This window comes from Lissotriton helveticus, chromosome 3_1, assembly GCF_964261635.1.
Source record: "Lissotriton helveticus chromosome 3_1, aLisHel1.1, whole genome shotgun sequence".
Taxonomy (NCBI): domain Eukaryota; kingdom Metazoa; phylum Chordata; class Amphibia; order Caudata; family Salamandridae; genus Lissotriton; species Lissotriton helveticus.
Window position 1 is genome coordinate 593314329 of NC_136061.1, and position 17871 is coordinate 593332199.

Consider the following 17871-nt stretch of genomic DNA (forward strand, 5'->3'; position numbering starts at 1 on the left):
GGTCAAAGCAGGAACCCTCACGGTCCGCCCAGCAGATGGAGGTGCGCCACAGAGCGGGAGGAAGGCTGGGTCTCCCAGGAGCAGTAGGCACCACAGCCCCGCCTCACCTCTGCAGTTGTGGCCTTGCTCTGCTTCAAGCCAGGGTCTTGCGTGGCAGCCCCCGCTGAGAATATCCCGCTCACGGGTCAGCTGTTGCTCAGGAATCGCTGCGGCGGATCCGCTGTTTGTCTCTTTGCGGCAGTCCCCGATGCACAGAGGACTGCCAGATGTCACCAAGGCTACAGCCCGACGGCTGGCAATCTTCTTGAGCCCCTCGGGCCTCAAGCCTCATGCTCCGCCACCCGTTACGGATGCGCACCGGGAGCCGAGATCGGCCTTACCCGCTGGACAGGCATGGGGACGCGACACCAAGGAGAGACTAGGGTGCCCCTGGTAATGCCCGGTCGCTGCTAAAATCGCTAAAATTAACCCGTCTGGAACAGAGAGCTCCAAAGGTGCGTCTTACAGCGACGTCATCTTGGCCACGCCCCCTTTTGATTTTTTTTAAAGTTACATTTATAGCCCTCAGCGGTGAACCCCAAGATGATGTTCACCGTGTGCAAGTGATCCAATAGTTCATCGTCCGTAAGATAAATATCATCTACATAGGACAATGCCTCCTCATCACAATTTTGAAGTAATTCTGATACTCTTGCTGAGAATAACCACGGGGCTATTTTTATACCCTTGGGGCAGTCTACAGAATTGGCATTTAGAACCTAGGGCTGATAATGCTATCAAATATCTGCTTTCAGGCGCTATGTTTTGGCAAAAGAATCCATTTGATATATCTAGTGTTGTTTTGCATTTTTTCCGCACAATGTTATTCATTATTGCAGCACTGTGTGCATTTTGTACTACTTTCAAATGCGAACCGCGTTGGACTCGCTGCGGGAGAACTTCTATTGTCACAGCTGAGCTGTGTGCCTGCCATTTCATCTTTATAACTACGCTGGACCGAGACCTTCCTGAAAGCCACGTTTCGTGCTTTTGAAGGGGCCGCCGCTCCAGATCGCCTCCGCCCCCTTTCTACTTCGTACGATGTTGCTCCATAGGCTTCATTTGAAAAGTACCCAGGACGCCTACATTTCTTTCGCCTGGGATCCTTCGTGACCATGCAATCTACAATGCTTCACATTCTCTTTACTGTTATCTCCGACTGAGACCCCTGTTTGTTCTGACTGAGACATGTCTGACTTGGACGGATTTTCCAGCATGTGTTACACTATCTTTTCAGACGAGTGACATAATCTCCACTTAAGAGCTATTTTTAAAACTTTACAGACCGTCGTTGATGGTCAGTGACCACCTAGTACTGGTGCTCCTTGTCCCCCGTTTTGCATTTTATTTTTGGATTGCATCAGAGGGCTTTGCCCTGAAGAAGGTGACAGCTAGTGTGTGGCCCTTCATCGAAAAGCACGTCGGCCCTGAGTTTGACGGAAACTATAGTGTGTTAGAAATAAAACAACTCAGCAAATTTGAACATCCTAATTCTGTACACTATTCATGCTATTGCAAAGAGGGTGATTGTTTTTTCATCCTTCAATTCCCCCTTACCACACATCAAGCTTCCTGGGCCTGTCTCGGGATCCAGTTTAAAAACTTTCTTTAAATCCTGGTTTCCGTCACTGTTGTTCACGATTTTTTAGTGTATGATTGTGAGAGTGAGTCTTTAGTAGGAATGGATCTTTACTGTGTCTGATGGTCTAGACCACGGGTACTCGTAATACGGCCCGCGGGCCGCCAGCGGCCCGGCAAGCCTTCCCTGGCGGCCCTCCGACCTTCCAGACATCGCCCGTGTATTTAAAAAAAAATTCATTGTATCTTTAAACACTGCTGGTTGCTGCAGCGCGAGTCTAAGAGACTCTGCAGCTCTGTGGGGGCCGGCCGCTGGGTGATTCCAATGATAGTCAGAGTGGAGCTGCAGGGGCCTAAGAAGAGGTTAAATACAGCAAGGCCTCATTAACATACAAATGGTCTTTCTAAAGACCTGTGAAGTGCTCGGTGGGGCTGTGTGTGCCAGGAGGCTGTCTCAGCCCCGGCTGACACACGCAGGGTGAGGTGAAGAGGGTGACAGAGGGAGGTAGTGGGACGGAGACAGAGGGAGAGGGAGGGAGGGAAAGGAGACAGAAACATCGGGGCTTGTTCCAATAAATATGAGCTAACAGTTTTACATAGATACTTTAGGTAGATACACCACCTATGTGTATCTCGCCTATTGTCTCTAATGTTGTCATTGAGTGTTTATTTGATGACAGCGCTTATAGCCAGATCCCTTTACTCTCACACTGTGTGACAACTTCATCTTGTCAGATGTTGCACCTTGTTTGTTTACCAAGTCAATTGTGCTCCAAAGACTTGTGTTATTTTCTTTATATTTGTATTGACTTAGTACTACCATCGAGCTAAATTGGCCGGTCAGTTCTATCTTAATTACAGTCATCAAATAGCACGTGCTTAGCAAGAGCAGCAGCAAGTGCAGAATCCAGGAACACCTTCTGGTGTTCAAATCCAAAAGGTTTCTGAGTTATGTAGACACATTCTAAAACTTGCCTGCAGTCAGCACATGTTGAAGCGCTGGTGCGCTTCGGTTAGAATAATTATGTTATTGCTGGCAATTCCTGCAGTGCAGGAGTATTGGGACCACTCAGTCCAATGCAGGTAAGCAATTGAAGGTGCCAAAGTATTGCGGTACTTCAGACAAGCAGCGCTAGTGCTTAGGGCAGTGTCTTTAGAAACCACATTGTTTTAATAACAGGCAACGTTTCTCAGTCCCGGCGTCGCAATGAACAAGATGCTGGCGCTCCCTTTTAAGGGAAGTATGGTAATGGCAGCCCCTCACAGATAAATGTGCTGGGGCACTGGGAGGGAGAAAAAGGGAGGGAGACAGAGGGAGAGGGAGAGAAAGGGAGGGAGAGGGAGACAGACAGAGGGAGGGAGACAGACAGTGGGAGGGAGAGGGAGAGGGAGGGAGGGAGAGGGAGACAGAGAGTGAGACAGAGGGAGGGTGACAGACAGTGGGAGGGAGACAGAAAGAGGGGGACAGCCAGAAAGAGGGAGAAGACAAAGGGAGAGAGGGACACAGACAGAGGGAGGGAGACAGACAGGGAGACAGAGGGAGACAGACAGGGAGACAGACAGGGAGACAGAGGGAGACAGACAGAGGGAGACAGGGAGAGGGAGGGATGGAGAGGGAGACAGAGAGGGAGACAGAGGGAGGGTGACAGACAGTGGGAGGGAGACAGAAGAGGGACAGACAGACGAAGGGAGAAAGACGGAGGGAGAAGGGAGACAGACTGAGGGAGACAGACGTAGGGAGAAGGGAGACAGAGGGTGAAGAGAGACAGAGGGAGAAGGGAGAAAGAGGGAGAGAGGGAGACAGAGGGAGGGAGACATAGGGAAGGAGATAGAGGGAGGGAGACAGGCAAAGGTAGACAGAGGGAGGGAGACAGGCAAATGGAGACAGAGGGAGGGAGACAGGCATATGGAGGCAGAGGGAGGGAGACAGTGAGAGAGGGAGAGGGAGAGGGAGACAGAGGGAGAAAGAGGGAGGGAGACAGACAGACAGAGGGAGACAGACAGATGGAGGGAGAGAGAGGGAGATGGAGGGAGGGAGATAGAGAGAGGGGGAGGGAGAGAGAGAAAGAAGGAGAGAAAGAGGGAGACAGAGAGGGAGACAGAGAGAGGGAGACAGAGGGAGGGAGACAAAGGGAGGGAGACAGAGGAAGGGAGACAGGGAGGGAGAGAGACAGAGGGAGGGAGACAGAGGGAGGGAGACAGAGGGAGGGAGACAGAGGGAGGGAGGGGGAGACAGAGGGAGGGAGGGAGAGACAGAGGAAGGGAGGGGGAGACAGAGGAAGGAAGGGGGAGACAGAGGAAGGGAGGGGGGACAGAGGAAGGGAGGGGGGACAGAGGAAGGGAGGGGGAGACAGAGAGAGGGAGACAGAGAGAGAGAGGGAGAAAGAGAGAGGGAGACAGAGAGAGAGAGAGAGAGAGAGAGAGAGAGAGAGAGAGAGAGAGAGACAGAGAGAGAGAGAGAGAGAGAGAGAGAGGGAGACAGAGGGAGTCAGAGGAAGGGAGGGGGAGACATAGGAAGGGGGACAGAGAGAGGGAGACAGAGGAAGTCAGGCGGAGACAGAGGGAGTCAGTGGGGGACAGAGGAAGGGAGGGGGAGATAGAGGAAGGGAGAGGAAGACAGAGAGGGAGAAGGACGGAGACAGAGGGAGGGAGACAGAGGGAGAGAGAGAGACAGACAGAGGTAGAGGGAGTGAGTGAGACAGTCAGAGTGAGTGAGACAGAGAGAGGGAGTGAGACAGTCAGAGTGAGACAGAGGGAGAGAGAGGCAGTGAGACAGTCAGAGTGAGTGAGACAGAGGGAGACAGGGAGAGAGGGAGAGAGAGCTAAAGAGGAGGGGGAGAGAGAGAGAGAGAGAGAGAGAGAGAAAGAGAGAGAGAGAAAGAGAGAGAGAGAGAGAGAGAGAGAGAGAGAGAGAGAGAGAGAGAGAGAGAGAGAGAGAGAGAGAGAGAGAGAGAGAGAGAGAGAGAGAGAGCGAGAGAGAGAGAGAGAGATGTGTGTATGCCGGGTCTGGTGGCTCAGTGGACGAAGGCGTCCGCTGCAGGGACCTGTGATCAACCTCATGGTCAGAGTTTTTTTTGTTGCTCTAGCCCCACCCCCTCCCCCACTGACCCAGCCCCCACCGGAGCGGCCCTCGGACACAAACCACACTGTAAATTTGGCCCTCGATAGAAAGTTTGTGAGTACCCATGGCCTAGACTATGCCTAGATGGGAGTTGTTTTAATAACTTGTGGATCATCTTTCCTGATGGGGAAGGTGTGTTTATTCACTGTTATTATATGTTTTTTCTGATTTTTTTTAATATATATATATATATATATATTCACGCTCCAAGGTTGTCCACCATGTGAGTAGCACGCGAGCAGCAGCTTTATTTATGTGTAGGTGAGGACGGGGATCCGCTTGTAGACGCCGCTCCGTAATGGATCTGCCCGACGCGTTTCGAAGCTCCATCTGCTTCTCTTCAGGGGCTTTAACGGAAGCGGTGTGCGCACCCGCTACACTTCTCCAATTATATAACTCGCCCGTCGATGGGAGGCTCCAGTGAGACTTCTGGGAAGTGTAGTACGGAAAGCACACAATCAAGTCCTGTATGGACTCCACATGTGGGCCCGTCCTCGATTCCATGTACGGCTGCTACTTCACTGCCGTGACCCCCACGTTAACGGGGTGGTGCATACTCTGCGGCTGGACTGCCGCATATAGATTCACGCTCCAAGGTTGTCCACCATGTGAGTAGCACGCGAGCAGCAGCTTTATTTATGTGTAGGTGAGGACGGGGATCCGCTTGTAGACGCCGCTCCGTAATGGATCTGCCCGACGCGTTTCGAAGCTCCATCTGCTTCTCTTCAGGGGCTTTAACGGAAGCGGTGTGCGCACCCGCTACACTTCTCCAATTATATAACTCGCCCGTCGATGGGAGGCTCCAGTGAGACTTCTGGGAAGTGTAGTACGGAAAGCACACAATCAAGTCCTGTATGGACTCCACAAGTGGGCCCGTCCTCGATTCCATGTACGGCTGCTACTTCACTGCCGTGACCCCCACGTTAACGGGGTGGTGCATACTCTGCGGCTGGACTGCCGCATATAGATTCACGCTCCAAGGTTGTCCACCATGTGAGTAGCACGCGAGCAGCAGCTTTATTTATGTGTAGGTGAGGACGGGGATCCGCTTGTAGACGCCGCTCCGTAATGGATCTGCCCGACGCGTTTCGAAGCTCCATCTGCTTCTCTTCAGGGGCTTTAACGGAAGCGGTGTGCGCACCCGCTACACTTCTCCAATTATATAACTCGCCCGTCGATGGGAGGCTCCAGTGAGACTTCTGGGAAGTGTAGTACGGAAAGCACACAATCAAGTCCTGTATGGACTCCACAAGTGGGCCCGTCCTCGATTCCATGTACGGCTGCTACTTCACTGCCGTGACCCCCACGTTAACGGGGTGGTGCATACTCTGCGGCTGGACTGCCGCATATAGATTCACGCTCCAAGGTTGTCCACCATGTGAGTAGCACGCGAGCAGCAGCTTTATTTATGTGTAGGTGAGGACGGGGATCCGCTTGTAGACGCCGCTCCGTAATGGATCTGCCCGACGCGTTTCGAAGCTCCATCTGCTTCTCTTCAGGGGCTTTAACGGAAGCGGTGTGCGCACCCGCTACACTTCTCCAATTATATAACTCGCCCGTCGATGGGAGGCTCCAGTGAGACTTCTGGGAAGTGTAGTACGGAAAGCACACAATCAAGTCCTGTATGGACTCCACAAGTGGGCCCGTCCTCGATTCCATGTACGGCTGCTACTTCACTGCCGTGACCCCCACGTTAACGGGGTGGTGCATACTCTGCGGCTGGACTGCCGCATATAGATTCACGCTCCAAGGTTGTCCACCATGTGAGTAGCACGCGAGCAGCAGCTTTATTTATGTGTAGGTGAGGACGGGGATCCGCTTGTAGACGCCGCTCCGTAATGGATCTGCCCGACGCGTTTCGAAGCTCCATCTGCTTCTCTTCAGGGGCTTTAACGGAAGCGGTGTGCGCACCCGCTACACTTCTCCAATTATATAACTCGCCCGTCGATGGGAGGCTCCAGTGAGACTTCTGGGAAGTGTAGTACGGAAAGCACACAATCAAGTCCTGTATGGACTCCACAAGTGGGCCCGTCCTCGATTCCATGTACGGCTGCTACTTCACTGCCGTGACCCCCACGTTAACGGGGTGGTGCATACTCTGCGGCTGGACTGCCGCATATAGATTCACGCTCCAAGGTTGTCCACCATGTGAGTAGCACGCGAGCAGCAGCTTTATTTATGTGTAGGTGAGGACGGGGATCCGCTTGTAGACGCCGCTCCGTAATGGATCTGCCCGACGCGTTTCGAAGCTCCATCTGCTTCTCTTCAGGGGCTTTAACGGAAGCGGTGTGCGCACCCGCTACACTTCTCCAATTATATAACTCGCCCGTCGATGGGAGGCTCCAGTGAGACTTCTGGGAAGTGTAGTACGGAAAGCACACAATCAAGTCCTGTATGGACTCCACAAGTGGGCCCGTCCTCGATTCCATGTACGGCTGCTACTTCACTGCCGTGACCCCCACGTTAACGGGGTGGTGCATACTCTGCGGCTGGACTGCCGCATATAGATTCACGCTCCAAGGTTGTCCACCATGTGAGTAGCACGCGAGCAGCAGCTTTATTTATGTGTAGGTGAGGACGGGGATCCGCTTGTAGACGCCGCTCCGTAATGGATCTGCCCGACGCGTTTCGAAGCTCCATCTGCTTCTCTTCAGGGGCTTTAACGGAAGCGGTGTGCGCACCCGCTACACTTCTCCAATTATATAACTCGCCCGTCGATGGGAGGCTCCAGTGAGACTTCTGTGAAGTGTAGTACGGAAAGCACACAATCAAGTCCTGTATGGACTCCACAAGTGGGCCCGTCCTCGATTCCATGTACGGCTGCTACTTCACTGCCGTGACCCCCACGTTAACGGGGTGGTGCATACTCTGCGGCTGGACTGCCGCATATAGATTCACGCTCCAAGGTTGTCCACCATGTGAGTAGCACGCGAGCAGCAGCTTTATTTATGTGTAGGTGAGGACGGGGATCCGCTTGTAGACGCCGCTCCGTAATGGATCTGCCCGACGCGTTTCGAAGCTCCATCTGCTTCTCTTCAGGGGCTTTAACGGAAGCGGTGTGCGCACCCGCTACACTTCTCCAATTATATAACTCGCCCGTCGATGGGAGGCTCCAGTGAGACTTCTGGGAAGTGTAGTACGGAAAGCACACAATCAAGTCCTGTATGGACTCCACAAGTGGGCCCGTCCTCGATTCCATGTACATGGTGGACAACCTTGGAGCGTGAATCTATATGCGGCAGTCCAGCCGCAGAGTATGCACCACCCCGTTAACGTGGGGGTCACGGCAGTGAAGTAGCAGCCGTACATGGAATCGAGGACGGGCCCACTTGTGGAGTCCATACAGGACTTGATTGTGTGCTTTCCGTACTACACTTCACAGAAGTCTCACTGGAGCCTCCCATCGACGGGCGAGTTATATAATTGGAGAAGTGTAGCGGGTGCGCACACCGCTTCCGTTAAAGCCCCTGAAGAGAAGCAGATGGAGCTTCGAAACGCGTCGGGCAGATCCATTACGGAGCGGCGTCTACAAGCGGATCCCCGTCCTCACCTACACATAAATAAAGCTGCTGCTCGCGTGCTACTCACATGGTGGACAACCTTGGAGCGTGAATCTATATGCGGCAGTCCAGCCGCAGAGTATGCACCACCCCGTTAACGTGGGGGTCACGGCAGTGAAGTAGCAGCCGTACATGGAATCGAGGACGGGCCCACTTGTGGAGTCCATACAGGACTTGATTGTGTGCTTTCCGTACTACACTTCACAGAAGTCTCACTGGAGCCTCCCATCGACGGGCGAGTTATATAATTGGAGAAGTGTAGCGGGTGCGCACACCGCTTCCGTTAAAGCCCCTGAAGAGAAGCAGATGGAGCTTCGAAACGCGTCGGGCAGATCCATTACGGAGCGGCGTCTACAAGCGGATCCCCGTCCTCACCTACACATAAATAAAGCTGCTGCTCGCGTGCTACTCACATGGTGGACAACCTTGGAGCGTGAATATATATATATATATATATATGTATATATATATATATATATATATATCCAAATACCAGCCTTTCATCTCCATGTACCAGGAATCCTCCACGCCACAGATTTACGCAGACACGGACTAGTTAAGGTGCTAATCTTTTTTATTCAGTGCAAGTTAGCCGCATGACGTTTCGGCTCCGAGGAGCCTTGTTCACATGACAGTGTTCACAATCATGAAACGTTCTTTTAAAGTGCCAGTGATTGGGGTAAATTAGGTCACATGTGGGGCTAAGTGTAGATATGGTAAAAATACTAAGGTTTCCACCAAGTTCATATCACCGTTTTAGTTACAATACTAGTTTTGTTTTTTTACTTTGTAACATTTCATTAAGTATCCACTTAAGTTCTTGTATTAAAAGCTGAATTTTAACACATTGAATCACGGTTAAATACCTGTTGTATGTACATATCAAAGTATATATTTATCAATAAATATACAATGATCATACTAATGTCAGTTTTATGATGTGATATAATTAATAAATATAATCAATAAATATATATCTAAAAAACATTTCACAATATATACATCTAAAGTGCCAGTGCCAAAGTGCTTAGTGTCAAATTCAACGTGCAAACAATGCATTTGTGCAAATTGCAATTTTCTAGGATGTATTCTTCCTATTAAAATAATTGTGCAAAAAGCGCATACATGTAAACATATCATTATGAAATATCACATCTCACATTATCAGACATTTAATTCTCTTGAATAATAACAATTTAATCCTATCATAGTTATTTTTCTATGTATATGTTTAATTCAGCTAAATTCTATCCTAGTTTGGTGATGACCTAGATCTTATTATGATTTATTCGGAAAACCTTAGATTTACCAGACGTGAAGTAATCTAGTGAATAAGGATAATAATGAATATTATAATTCATGTTCTGAAAATCAACCGTTTGGGTATTAGGACCCATTAGGTTTAATCAGATACTATGTGCCCTTGTAATATATAAATATTGTTGTCTAATCAGATAGCAGCAGTCATAACACAACAACAACCTATATATATATATTTTACTACATCTTACTTTTTGTCATGATATAACCCAGCCGGGTATAATATCAGGTATGGAGGCTAATTTATAGTGAGGTGATATATGAAAATCAACCGGCTTAAGGCAGACATGTATACATATCTTCTGTGACATTCAATCCTGCAGGAGCCTTAGTGTCAAGTAAGAGGATATATCTGGTTTCTAATCTCCTTAGTTTAGCTTCTCTGTCACCCCCTCGTCTACTCGCATTAATTGTGTCAATCACATAATATTTTAGCGAGTTATTTTTGCTTTGGTGGTGATCACGAAAATGCCTGGCTACAGGGTAAGTATTATCCCCGTTGGTGATGGCTCTCAAGTGTTGAAGTATACGTTAGTGCACCGGGAGTTTTGTGCTCCCAACATATTTCAGGGGGCATGGACACTGCAGAACATAAATGGCGTATTCAGTTTTTCAGGTTAATACCTGTGATATTTGATGTTGTGTCTCACTAAAGCCGTCCATGTATGTTTTAATGTTAACTCCATGACTGCAAGCTTTGCAAGTCTTGCATTTGAAGAATCCTTTGTTGGTCTGCCACCAGGTACTTTTCATGACAGGCTCGGGATTAGTATCTACAATTTGGTCCCTTAGGGATGGTGCCCTGCTGTAAGTTAAAGATACTCTCTTTGGTAACCCTACACCAATAATGGGGTCACTTCTGACAAGGGCCAGTGTTTGTTGATAATTCTATAGATATCCCGATGCTGTCTACTGAAGCCGGTGATGATTCTAAAATTGGCTGATTCTTCGATGTCATCTTTTCCCGCTTTAGTCCTGTTAGAGCCCCCCTCCAGGAGTTCATCCCTAGTTATTGTCATGGATTTGGTTTTGGCTTTTTCAATTGTCTGATCAGAGTAGCCTCTTTCAAGGAAACGCTCCTTACTCTCTTGTTGGGCTTTTTTAGTTCTGCAGGATTGCTACATACACGCCTCATCCTAAGCATCTCTCCATAAGGGATACTAGATATAAGGTGCTATATATATATATACATATATATATATATATATTGTTCTTGTGCACCCCAGATCCAAACGCGAACTGAGCTCTTTTCTCCTTATGTTGTATCTCGTATATCAATTAGATCTTCTGCTTCAATAAAGCATTGTCTTTTTGCATATTATATATTCATTTGTTTATATGCATTGAAATGTACTACTTATTATGTGTGTTATATGACCCTGTTTTCCCTAGTTGAGAAACAAACTTTAGATTATTTAGAGACACTGTGCGCTTACACTTATTCTAGGCAGGTGACACTGAGCTCCTTCCTTCTTGGAAGGTTGTTGCTTTTTTGTGCATTTTGTACTGCAAATGTTTTCGTGCATTTGTTCAAATGCCTGTAGTCTAAAACTAGACGGTATGAATTGTTGTGTTTCATTATGGAAAACGAAGGATTATTCATGGAGGAGGTGCAATTCTCAATAACACCTTGGTATTCAAGTTGATCGAAGATCTCCCTGATCTGTTTCTTCTCGTCATTTTTTATTGGGTACTGCCTCCGTGGTGTAGGAGTAGTTTTAACTGGAATTCATGGTGAGGCGACTTAGGACCCCACCCTACATGATTGCGGTATAATACAGGAGCTACCACTATTGCCCACTCCTGCAGGTATATGTGTTTTAGTGATTCCGGGACAAGGTCAGAGAAACCCAGTAAAATTACCTCTTCCCCCTTTGGGCAATCCATGACGAGCTCAGGCGGCCAATCTCTTTCAGTCAAAAGGATATTGTATCCAAAAGTCAGGTTCTTCCGAAAGAGACCTTTCACTTTTCCGGGTATGTCCCCTTCAATTTGTGTAAACGATGTGGGACACTTACCCTTGTATCAGGTGTTTCCATTGTGATGTGTTCATCAGGTTTTACTGAGCTATTGGTACTACTGCTGCGCTGCTTAGCATTGCCAGAGCCCATTCCTGTTCAGTAGTTGAGTCCTTAGTAGCCTGGGCATTTCTTATTTTCATGCCAGCCACCTTCTTCTTTTTAAATTGAGGTTAAGCTTTTTATTTATCTTCTTGTTTGATAATGTAGTCTGAAGTGTGATGTGTGTCTCTTGACTTGAGTCACTCTTCTGATCTGCGTTCTGACTGCTCTTCCCTCTCTGAGTTTTTGGATGTGCCCTGAAAGGAACAAGAGGAACTTGTATCAAGTTCAAGTTTATTTTATTGTTTGATTAATAAAAATCATTACAATCTTCGGACAGGTTAAAAATGACAAATTTTAGAACAATAAAAGAATAAATATTCTATCTCATGTAAAGACAACACTGATCATATTTCATCCAGTATAATGTATTGTTCAGTTCATTAGCAAGGATTTTAGTATTGTCCTTTCTGCCACAGCGGACTTCCTGCCTTGATCCACTCTTTGTGCTAGACCTTAGGAGCCATTTGTCAGTTGAATTTCTTGTAGCAGTTTTGTTACCTTGGTCATAAATTTAATTCCCCGACATGCCAAGATGGAGGAAGTGCCTCCTATCCAGCTTGTTACTGCTTGCCGGCAGTTGCGGAACTTTAACGTGATAAAGATGGCCTGTAGGTATCGTCTTCTTAGAGCAAGTAGAGCTGGACATGCACATAGCAAATGCGTCAAAGTATCCTTCTGGTATCCACACAGTCTACAGTGGGAGCCTTCGATTTGGTGTTTCCAAGAAGGCCTTAAGTCCTTTGAATAGTGCATGCCCATTCGGCAAGCTACAAAAGCTTTCTTTAAATGTTGACTATAATGTTATGCTAAGCATCCCTGTGGTTTTTGATGGGTGTAAGAGTTGATTACTGTCCATGAGTGGCACCGTTTCGTTAGAGATATTTTGTCTTCTAACAGTGAATTCCTTTTTGCTGAGCCGTTGGCTACTTTACAGAAGTGCACTTGGTTTATTTTTTTTTCCATACTTCTTGTAGATCCAATGTGGTCAAACAGGTGCTAAGGTAGCTTCCCCATAAGGTGGTGTTGGGCTGGTTTTCCTGATAATGTATTTCCTTCCAGCAGATGTTGTCCATTGACTCGCTTGGGGCAGAACAAATTTTATGACACAGTTTTGCAAAAATGGACATTGACCGGAATTTTTGGTTCTGTAAGCCAAATTCAAGGCGGACTTGTGCGGGCGCAGCTGAGTGGGGCAAATTAAACACTACTTTGTAGATTTTGTTTTGTAGGTTGTTTAAAATTTTTGCCTCCCCTCCTAGCCACGTGGTTAACCCGTATGACAAAGTAGGTAAGATTTGTGAAGCCATTACTTTTAGTAGATGAGTATAATTCAGGCCGGCCATTTTTAGTTGCAATTGCCTATATGCGTAGATTGATTGATTGGGTCTTCCCTTTTAGTACCAGAGAGTGTTTTTCTTTTTTGAATTACCTTTCCCAAGGGTCATGCCCAAATACTTATATGAGTCCTGTTCTTCTAAGACTGAGTCGTTGATTGACCATTTAAATTTCAGTTTCTTCCCCTCCATTAGCCAGGGCACTTTTGTTTTTTCTTTGTTCAGCTCCAAATTTTCTTGTGCTAAATAAGATGATACCATATTTATTAAGCGTTGCAGGCCTATTGGTGTTTTGCTTAGTAATACTATATTGTCTGCATACTGCAGAATTGGAACTGGAACGTTGCCAAGTTTCGGGGCGTGACTCTCGATTTTTTCTAGATTGCATCCAATGTCTGCTAAGTATAAGTTAAAAAGACTGGGGGCTAGGACACAGCCTTGCTTTAGGCCGTCCTGGGTCTCGAATTTTTTTGTTAGGCTGTTCCCGTTCCCTTATTTTACCTTTGCCCATGTGCCTCTATACAGGCCGATTATTGCGTTTATTAATTTATCCGGCAGCCCCCATTTTCTTAACTTTCCCCATAGTCTCGACCTACTTACGTGGTCAAAGGCTGCTTTTTTGTCAACAAATCACCCGTATAGACGATGGTTCTTTTTTTTGGCGTTCTCCATTAGCAGTCCCAAGATGGTCAGATTTTTGATCGTCCCCATCCCTTGTCTAAATCCAATTTGAAAACTAGGGATTATGTTATTGGATTTTGCCCAGTCTTGCAGCTCTTCCAAGAGGCATGAAGCATAGAGCTTGGCTTCAACATCAATTAAGGAAATCAACCTGTAATTCCCTGGGTGTTTTCGATCCCCTTTCTTGTGAATTGGGTGAATGATGTTTCCTTTCCATGAAGCAGGTATGTTTCCCTTTGTTAAAATGTGGTTAAATAACACGATTAAGTGTTCGGCCCAGAACTCTTCGTTGGTTTTGAATACTGCTGTTGGGAGACCGTTTGGTCTAGGAGCCCACTCTGCTTTGAGTTTTTGAATTAGTTTTTAAACGGGTGCAGGTAGTCAGAGTGTCTTAGTGGGAAACGTCTTTTTCGAGGTTTGCATTTTCGTGCGTTCTTTCGCTAGCGCATGTGACTTTTAAGTTGTCATGTTCGGTATTAGTTGATTGACCTAGTTTCTGTGTGGTTCCTTTTTTAGATAAAGGTTCTTCACATAATCTCCCCAGGTCCTGTCCCCGATTCCGGGGTCCTGTTGCAGTACTACGCCTGAGTTTAGATCATTATAATGCCCCCAAAATCTCGGGAGTTTAATTTTTTGCTTGTAAATAGCAGTTTTTCCCAGATTGACTCTTTATGTAGTGCCTTCGCCATCCATAGCTTTTTCCGGTATTTTTTTCTCATGCTTCTAATGATGTTATTGTTTAATTTATTTCCCTGTGCGGCCATTCTTTGTTGGATCTTTAACGCCCTGGCAGGTTTTCTCTTTTCAAGTCTTAATTCAGAGTTAAACCATGGTGCTGACTTTACTTTTCTGTCTCTTTTCGCCCCTGGCAGAACCGAGTGCTTTTCCTTCAGGTCCTCTAATAAGTTTTCCCAGTTGTTTACGGGGTCTCCGTGTTCTAAGCTCCCGAGTTTAGTCACAAAGTTACTAGCTGTGGACTGGATGTTCTTTGTTTCTCCTCCGCTCCACTTTATTTTCCAGAGGTTACATTTTTCTGGTTGTTTGCAGTAGGAAGCATAATTTTTCAGCACTGGGAACTGCGATGATCATCCGTATGATTTGGGGGAAATGATCACTTTCTATGCGCTGAACTATTGAGTATTCCTCTATAGAGTTTATTATACTGGCACTTACGATTGTAAAGTCTATAGTAGATTTAACCTTTCCACTCATGTAGGTGGGTACCGGCAAAGAGTGACCTTTTTTTTTACTGTTAAGGATTGTTAGGCCCATTGATTTTAGGTTATGCAATGGAACTTGTTTGGACCCGTTTGCTACTCTTTTCTCCCTATTGGGTCTACCCTTATCGGCGCTCAGTAGGTTACAATTGAAGTCTCCCGATATTATCAATGAGCTTAATTTGTTGTTTTTTTGCAGGGTTTTGATGAGTTTGGTTAGCAATCCCATTTTTTCATTTTTTGCTTTTCGATTTGGGTGTATATAGATGTTTAATAATAGAAGCTGGTACTGGGGCTTTATTGTGATTTTTGTGGCTTGAACCCAATTTAGCCCGACGTCCAGTTACTCAAAAGTTGATAGGCCGCCTCGTGGATGCCCATATTTAGACTGCCTCTCTGCTAGTATGTGATAGTCAATAAAGCCTGGAATTCCGGGGTGGGTCGAGTTCCAGGCCTCTTGTAGGAGAATTATGTCTTGTTCACCAAAAAAATGATTGGGTTTCGTGGTCCTGCTCCATGCTACTGAACCCGTGCACATTCCATGAGCATATTTAAATCGTTGCCGGGTTTATTTCTTCCATGTGTGGGTCTTGTATTTGTTCTCTAACTGAGGCATTTGTGACTTTTCTAGGAACTCTTTTTACTTAACGCCGATGGGATCCATGACCAGTCCTGGTTGCTACAATGGGGACCGCTTTTGAATGTCTGGTTTTTAGAGTTGTTATTAGGTCCTGGTGTTTTTCCCTGGGACGATGCCCGTGCTGCGTGTAGGCACGTTTTTAACTTGGGGCTTTGTGGTACCTCCTCCTTTAGGTGGACTGAGCTATTAGAAAGGGGGTAGGGATATCTGGGGTGCTTATGTTGCTTCAGGGCTATTCCCCAGCTCTCGAATGTTGCTTTATGGGCAAAGATTTTAACTGCCAGCTCCTTTGATATCCAAGTAATGACCGAGTTTTCAATATCTGGCTTGGCTTTGTTTTGTTGGAACTCCACTGCTTCGATGTCTTATGAGGCTATTCCATTTAATTCCGGGATTTCCTTGACTAGTTTTATAATGTTTCCTCTATTTAGGGTGTCCTGTCTTCCCTTTGTTGCGTATTCCGGAATAAAGGTCAGTACTGGTTCGATCTCGTCCAGATCTTCTACTTGGTTTCCTTCCCGGTCCATTTGAGGGTCTTTTTTTTTAATGGTCAGAGTGTTTGTAGTTGTAACTTTTGCCTGACCTTTGGTTGCCACGTTACTCTTTTCCATTAACTTCATGTTTCCCAGTTCTGTATATTGAGTAATTTGCTCGTATTCATGAGTAACACTCTTTAAGATTACACTCCTGCCCCTTCCGTTTGTGGTAATCTTGAGTGACGTCTGGTCTATTCCTAGCTGTACGGGTTTAGGTTCCCTATTTTGCTTGCTTATTTTGTCGTCCAAGGGCCCGTTATCCGTTTTTCGTACTCTCTCTTTTTTCTTTCTCCATATAATGGGGCCGGGCTGACCTCTATATTGGCAGTTGTGTCTTGGAGAGCTGGTTCATTTACGAGTTCCTTGTTACGAGAATTTTCCGCCGGTAGTCTTGGAAACGCTGTTTGTTTTACTGTCCTCTTGGGACTGTGGGAGCCTGCAAGTTGTTGTTTGCTCAGCCTCAACCCCTCGGAAATTATTAATTCTAATTTGTGAGAAGATTCTAATGTTATCGAATTCTCAAACGAGTAGCTCACCCTTTCCGAGTATAATAGGTCCTGTCTACTGGTGGAGACATTCGACGCAACATTATGCATTTCGAGCCCTTGACTAACGTTCTTTGTAAAGATAGGGAAGAGGTGTTCAGAGGCTATGTTTTTTTTTGTTGTTGTTTAGGCCGTTAACTCCCTAGCTCTCTTCCTTTGTCTTTTTGTTAGTTTGTCTTGGTGCTCCAATTGAAGGGCGGGCGGATGCTCGTTTGTTTGTACCTCATAACTTTCTATATTGCCTTTTTCAGACCCCTTTGTTGCGGGTACTCTCTTTTGTTCGGTGAATTGGGGCTTTTGGTGTTTCTTTGTTAGGGTTTTTGTCTGGGCTTTCCCGGTTTCCCTTTGGTTCACATGAAGTCTTTACTACTCCTAGGATAACTTTTAAAATATCTGGGAGGGACACAAGTTTTTCAATTATACTCCCACATTCACAGGTGTTTTGTTTGACTTTGTTTGGGATTTGGTTTGTATTTCCTGTGGTGTGTTTGTGATTTTGTCTGTGTTTCCCCTTATTAACCAGTAAGGTAATTATTGTGTCTGCTTAGAGCTTATGTTTGCTATATGCTCTGCAATGATGTTTATTAGGTCTATTTGAACCTCCATTGTGTCGGATTGGTAGTTAAGTGCTCTTATTGCCTGGTCCAGTGAGCTAATTAGGTCCTTCCCCCAATGTGTATTGGGTTGTGGACTACCTCCGTTCCCTAGTGGGTCGTCCGGATGTTCAATCCTACTTACTGATGAGATTGAAAAGGGTACCGACTGGTGGTCCTTATTTACGTTACTTCAGTCACTGCTGGAATCATCAATCAAGATTCTGTGAACGCTACTGCAGACCTCTAAGTTACGCAGTGTTGATGCCACTGGCCCGGCCTGTGCTCCTTTGAAGTTGGAAGTGGCGTTGTGGTTTGCCCTAATTGAAGAGCCCTCTTTATTTTTGTTTTTGTGTTAGTTGTTTCGGTCGGTTTTAGGACACTTGATTCTAGGAGGGAATTTGCCCTGGCATCCTCCCCTTCTTGTCGCTGAGTTGTCGGGCCGCCTAATGCTCCTACTTTATTCACATTACGTAACTTGCCTTGATCTTTATTACTTTTGTTGTTTATGGATCCTGATTCGACAAAGATGTTTTCAAACGACTCCTGTCCCAATGATGCCAATAAGTATGATGGAGTTTTAT

At 46.4% G+C, this 17871-nt stretch overlaps 1 protein-coding gene across 8 annotated transcripts in view; it reads right to left on the reverse strand.

Moving 5' to 3' along the window:
* KANSL1L (KAT8 regulatory NSL complex subunit 1 like) overlaps window positions 1–17871 on the reverse strand; it is a 3925143-nt gene that overhangs the window by 3011572 nt on the left and 895700 nt on the right. The window contains exon 1 of one of the 8 annotated variants that reach the window (XM_078680574.1): window positions 11637–11696. The exons of the other annotated variants lie outside the window; for them this stretch is intronic. Coding sequence (XP_078536700.1) covers window positions 11637–11657 — 21 coding nt within the window. The 5' untranslated portion in view covers window positions 11658–11696. Of the gene's footprint in view, window positions 1–11636; window positions 11697–17871 lie in introns of those variants that run through there. 8 annotated transcript variants of the gene reach the window in all.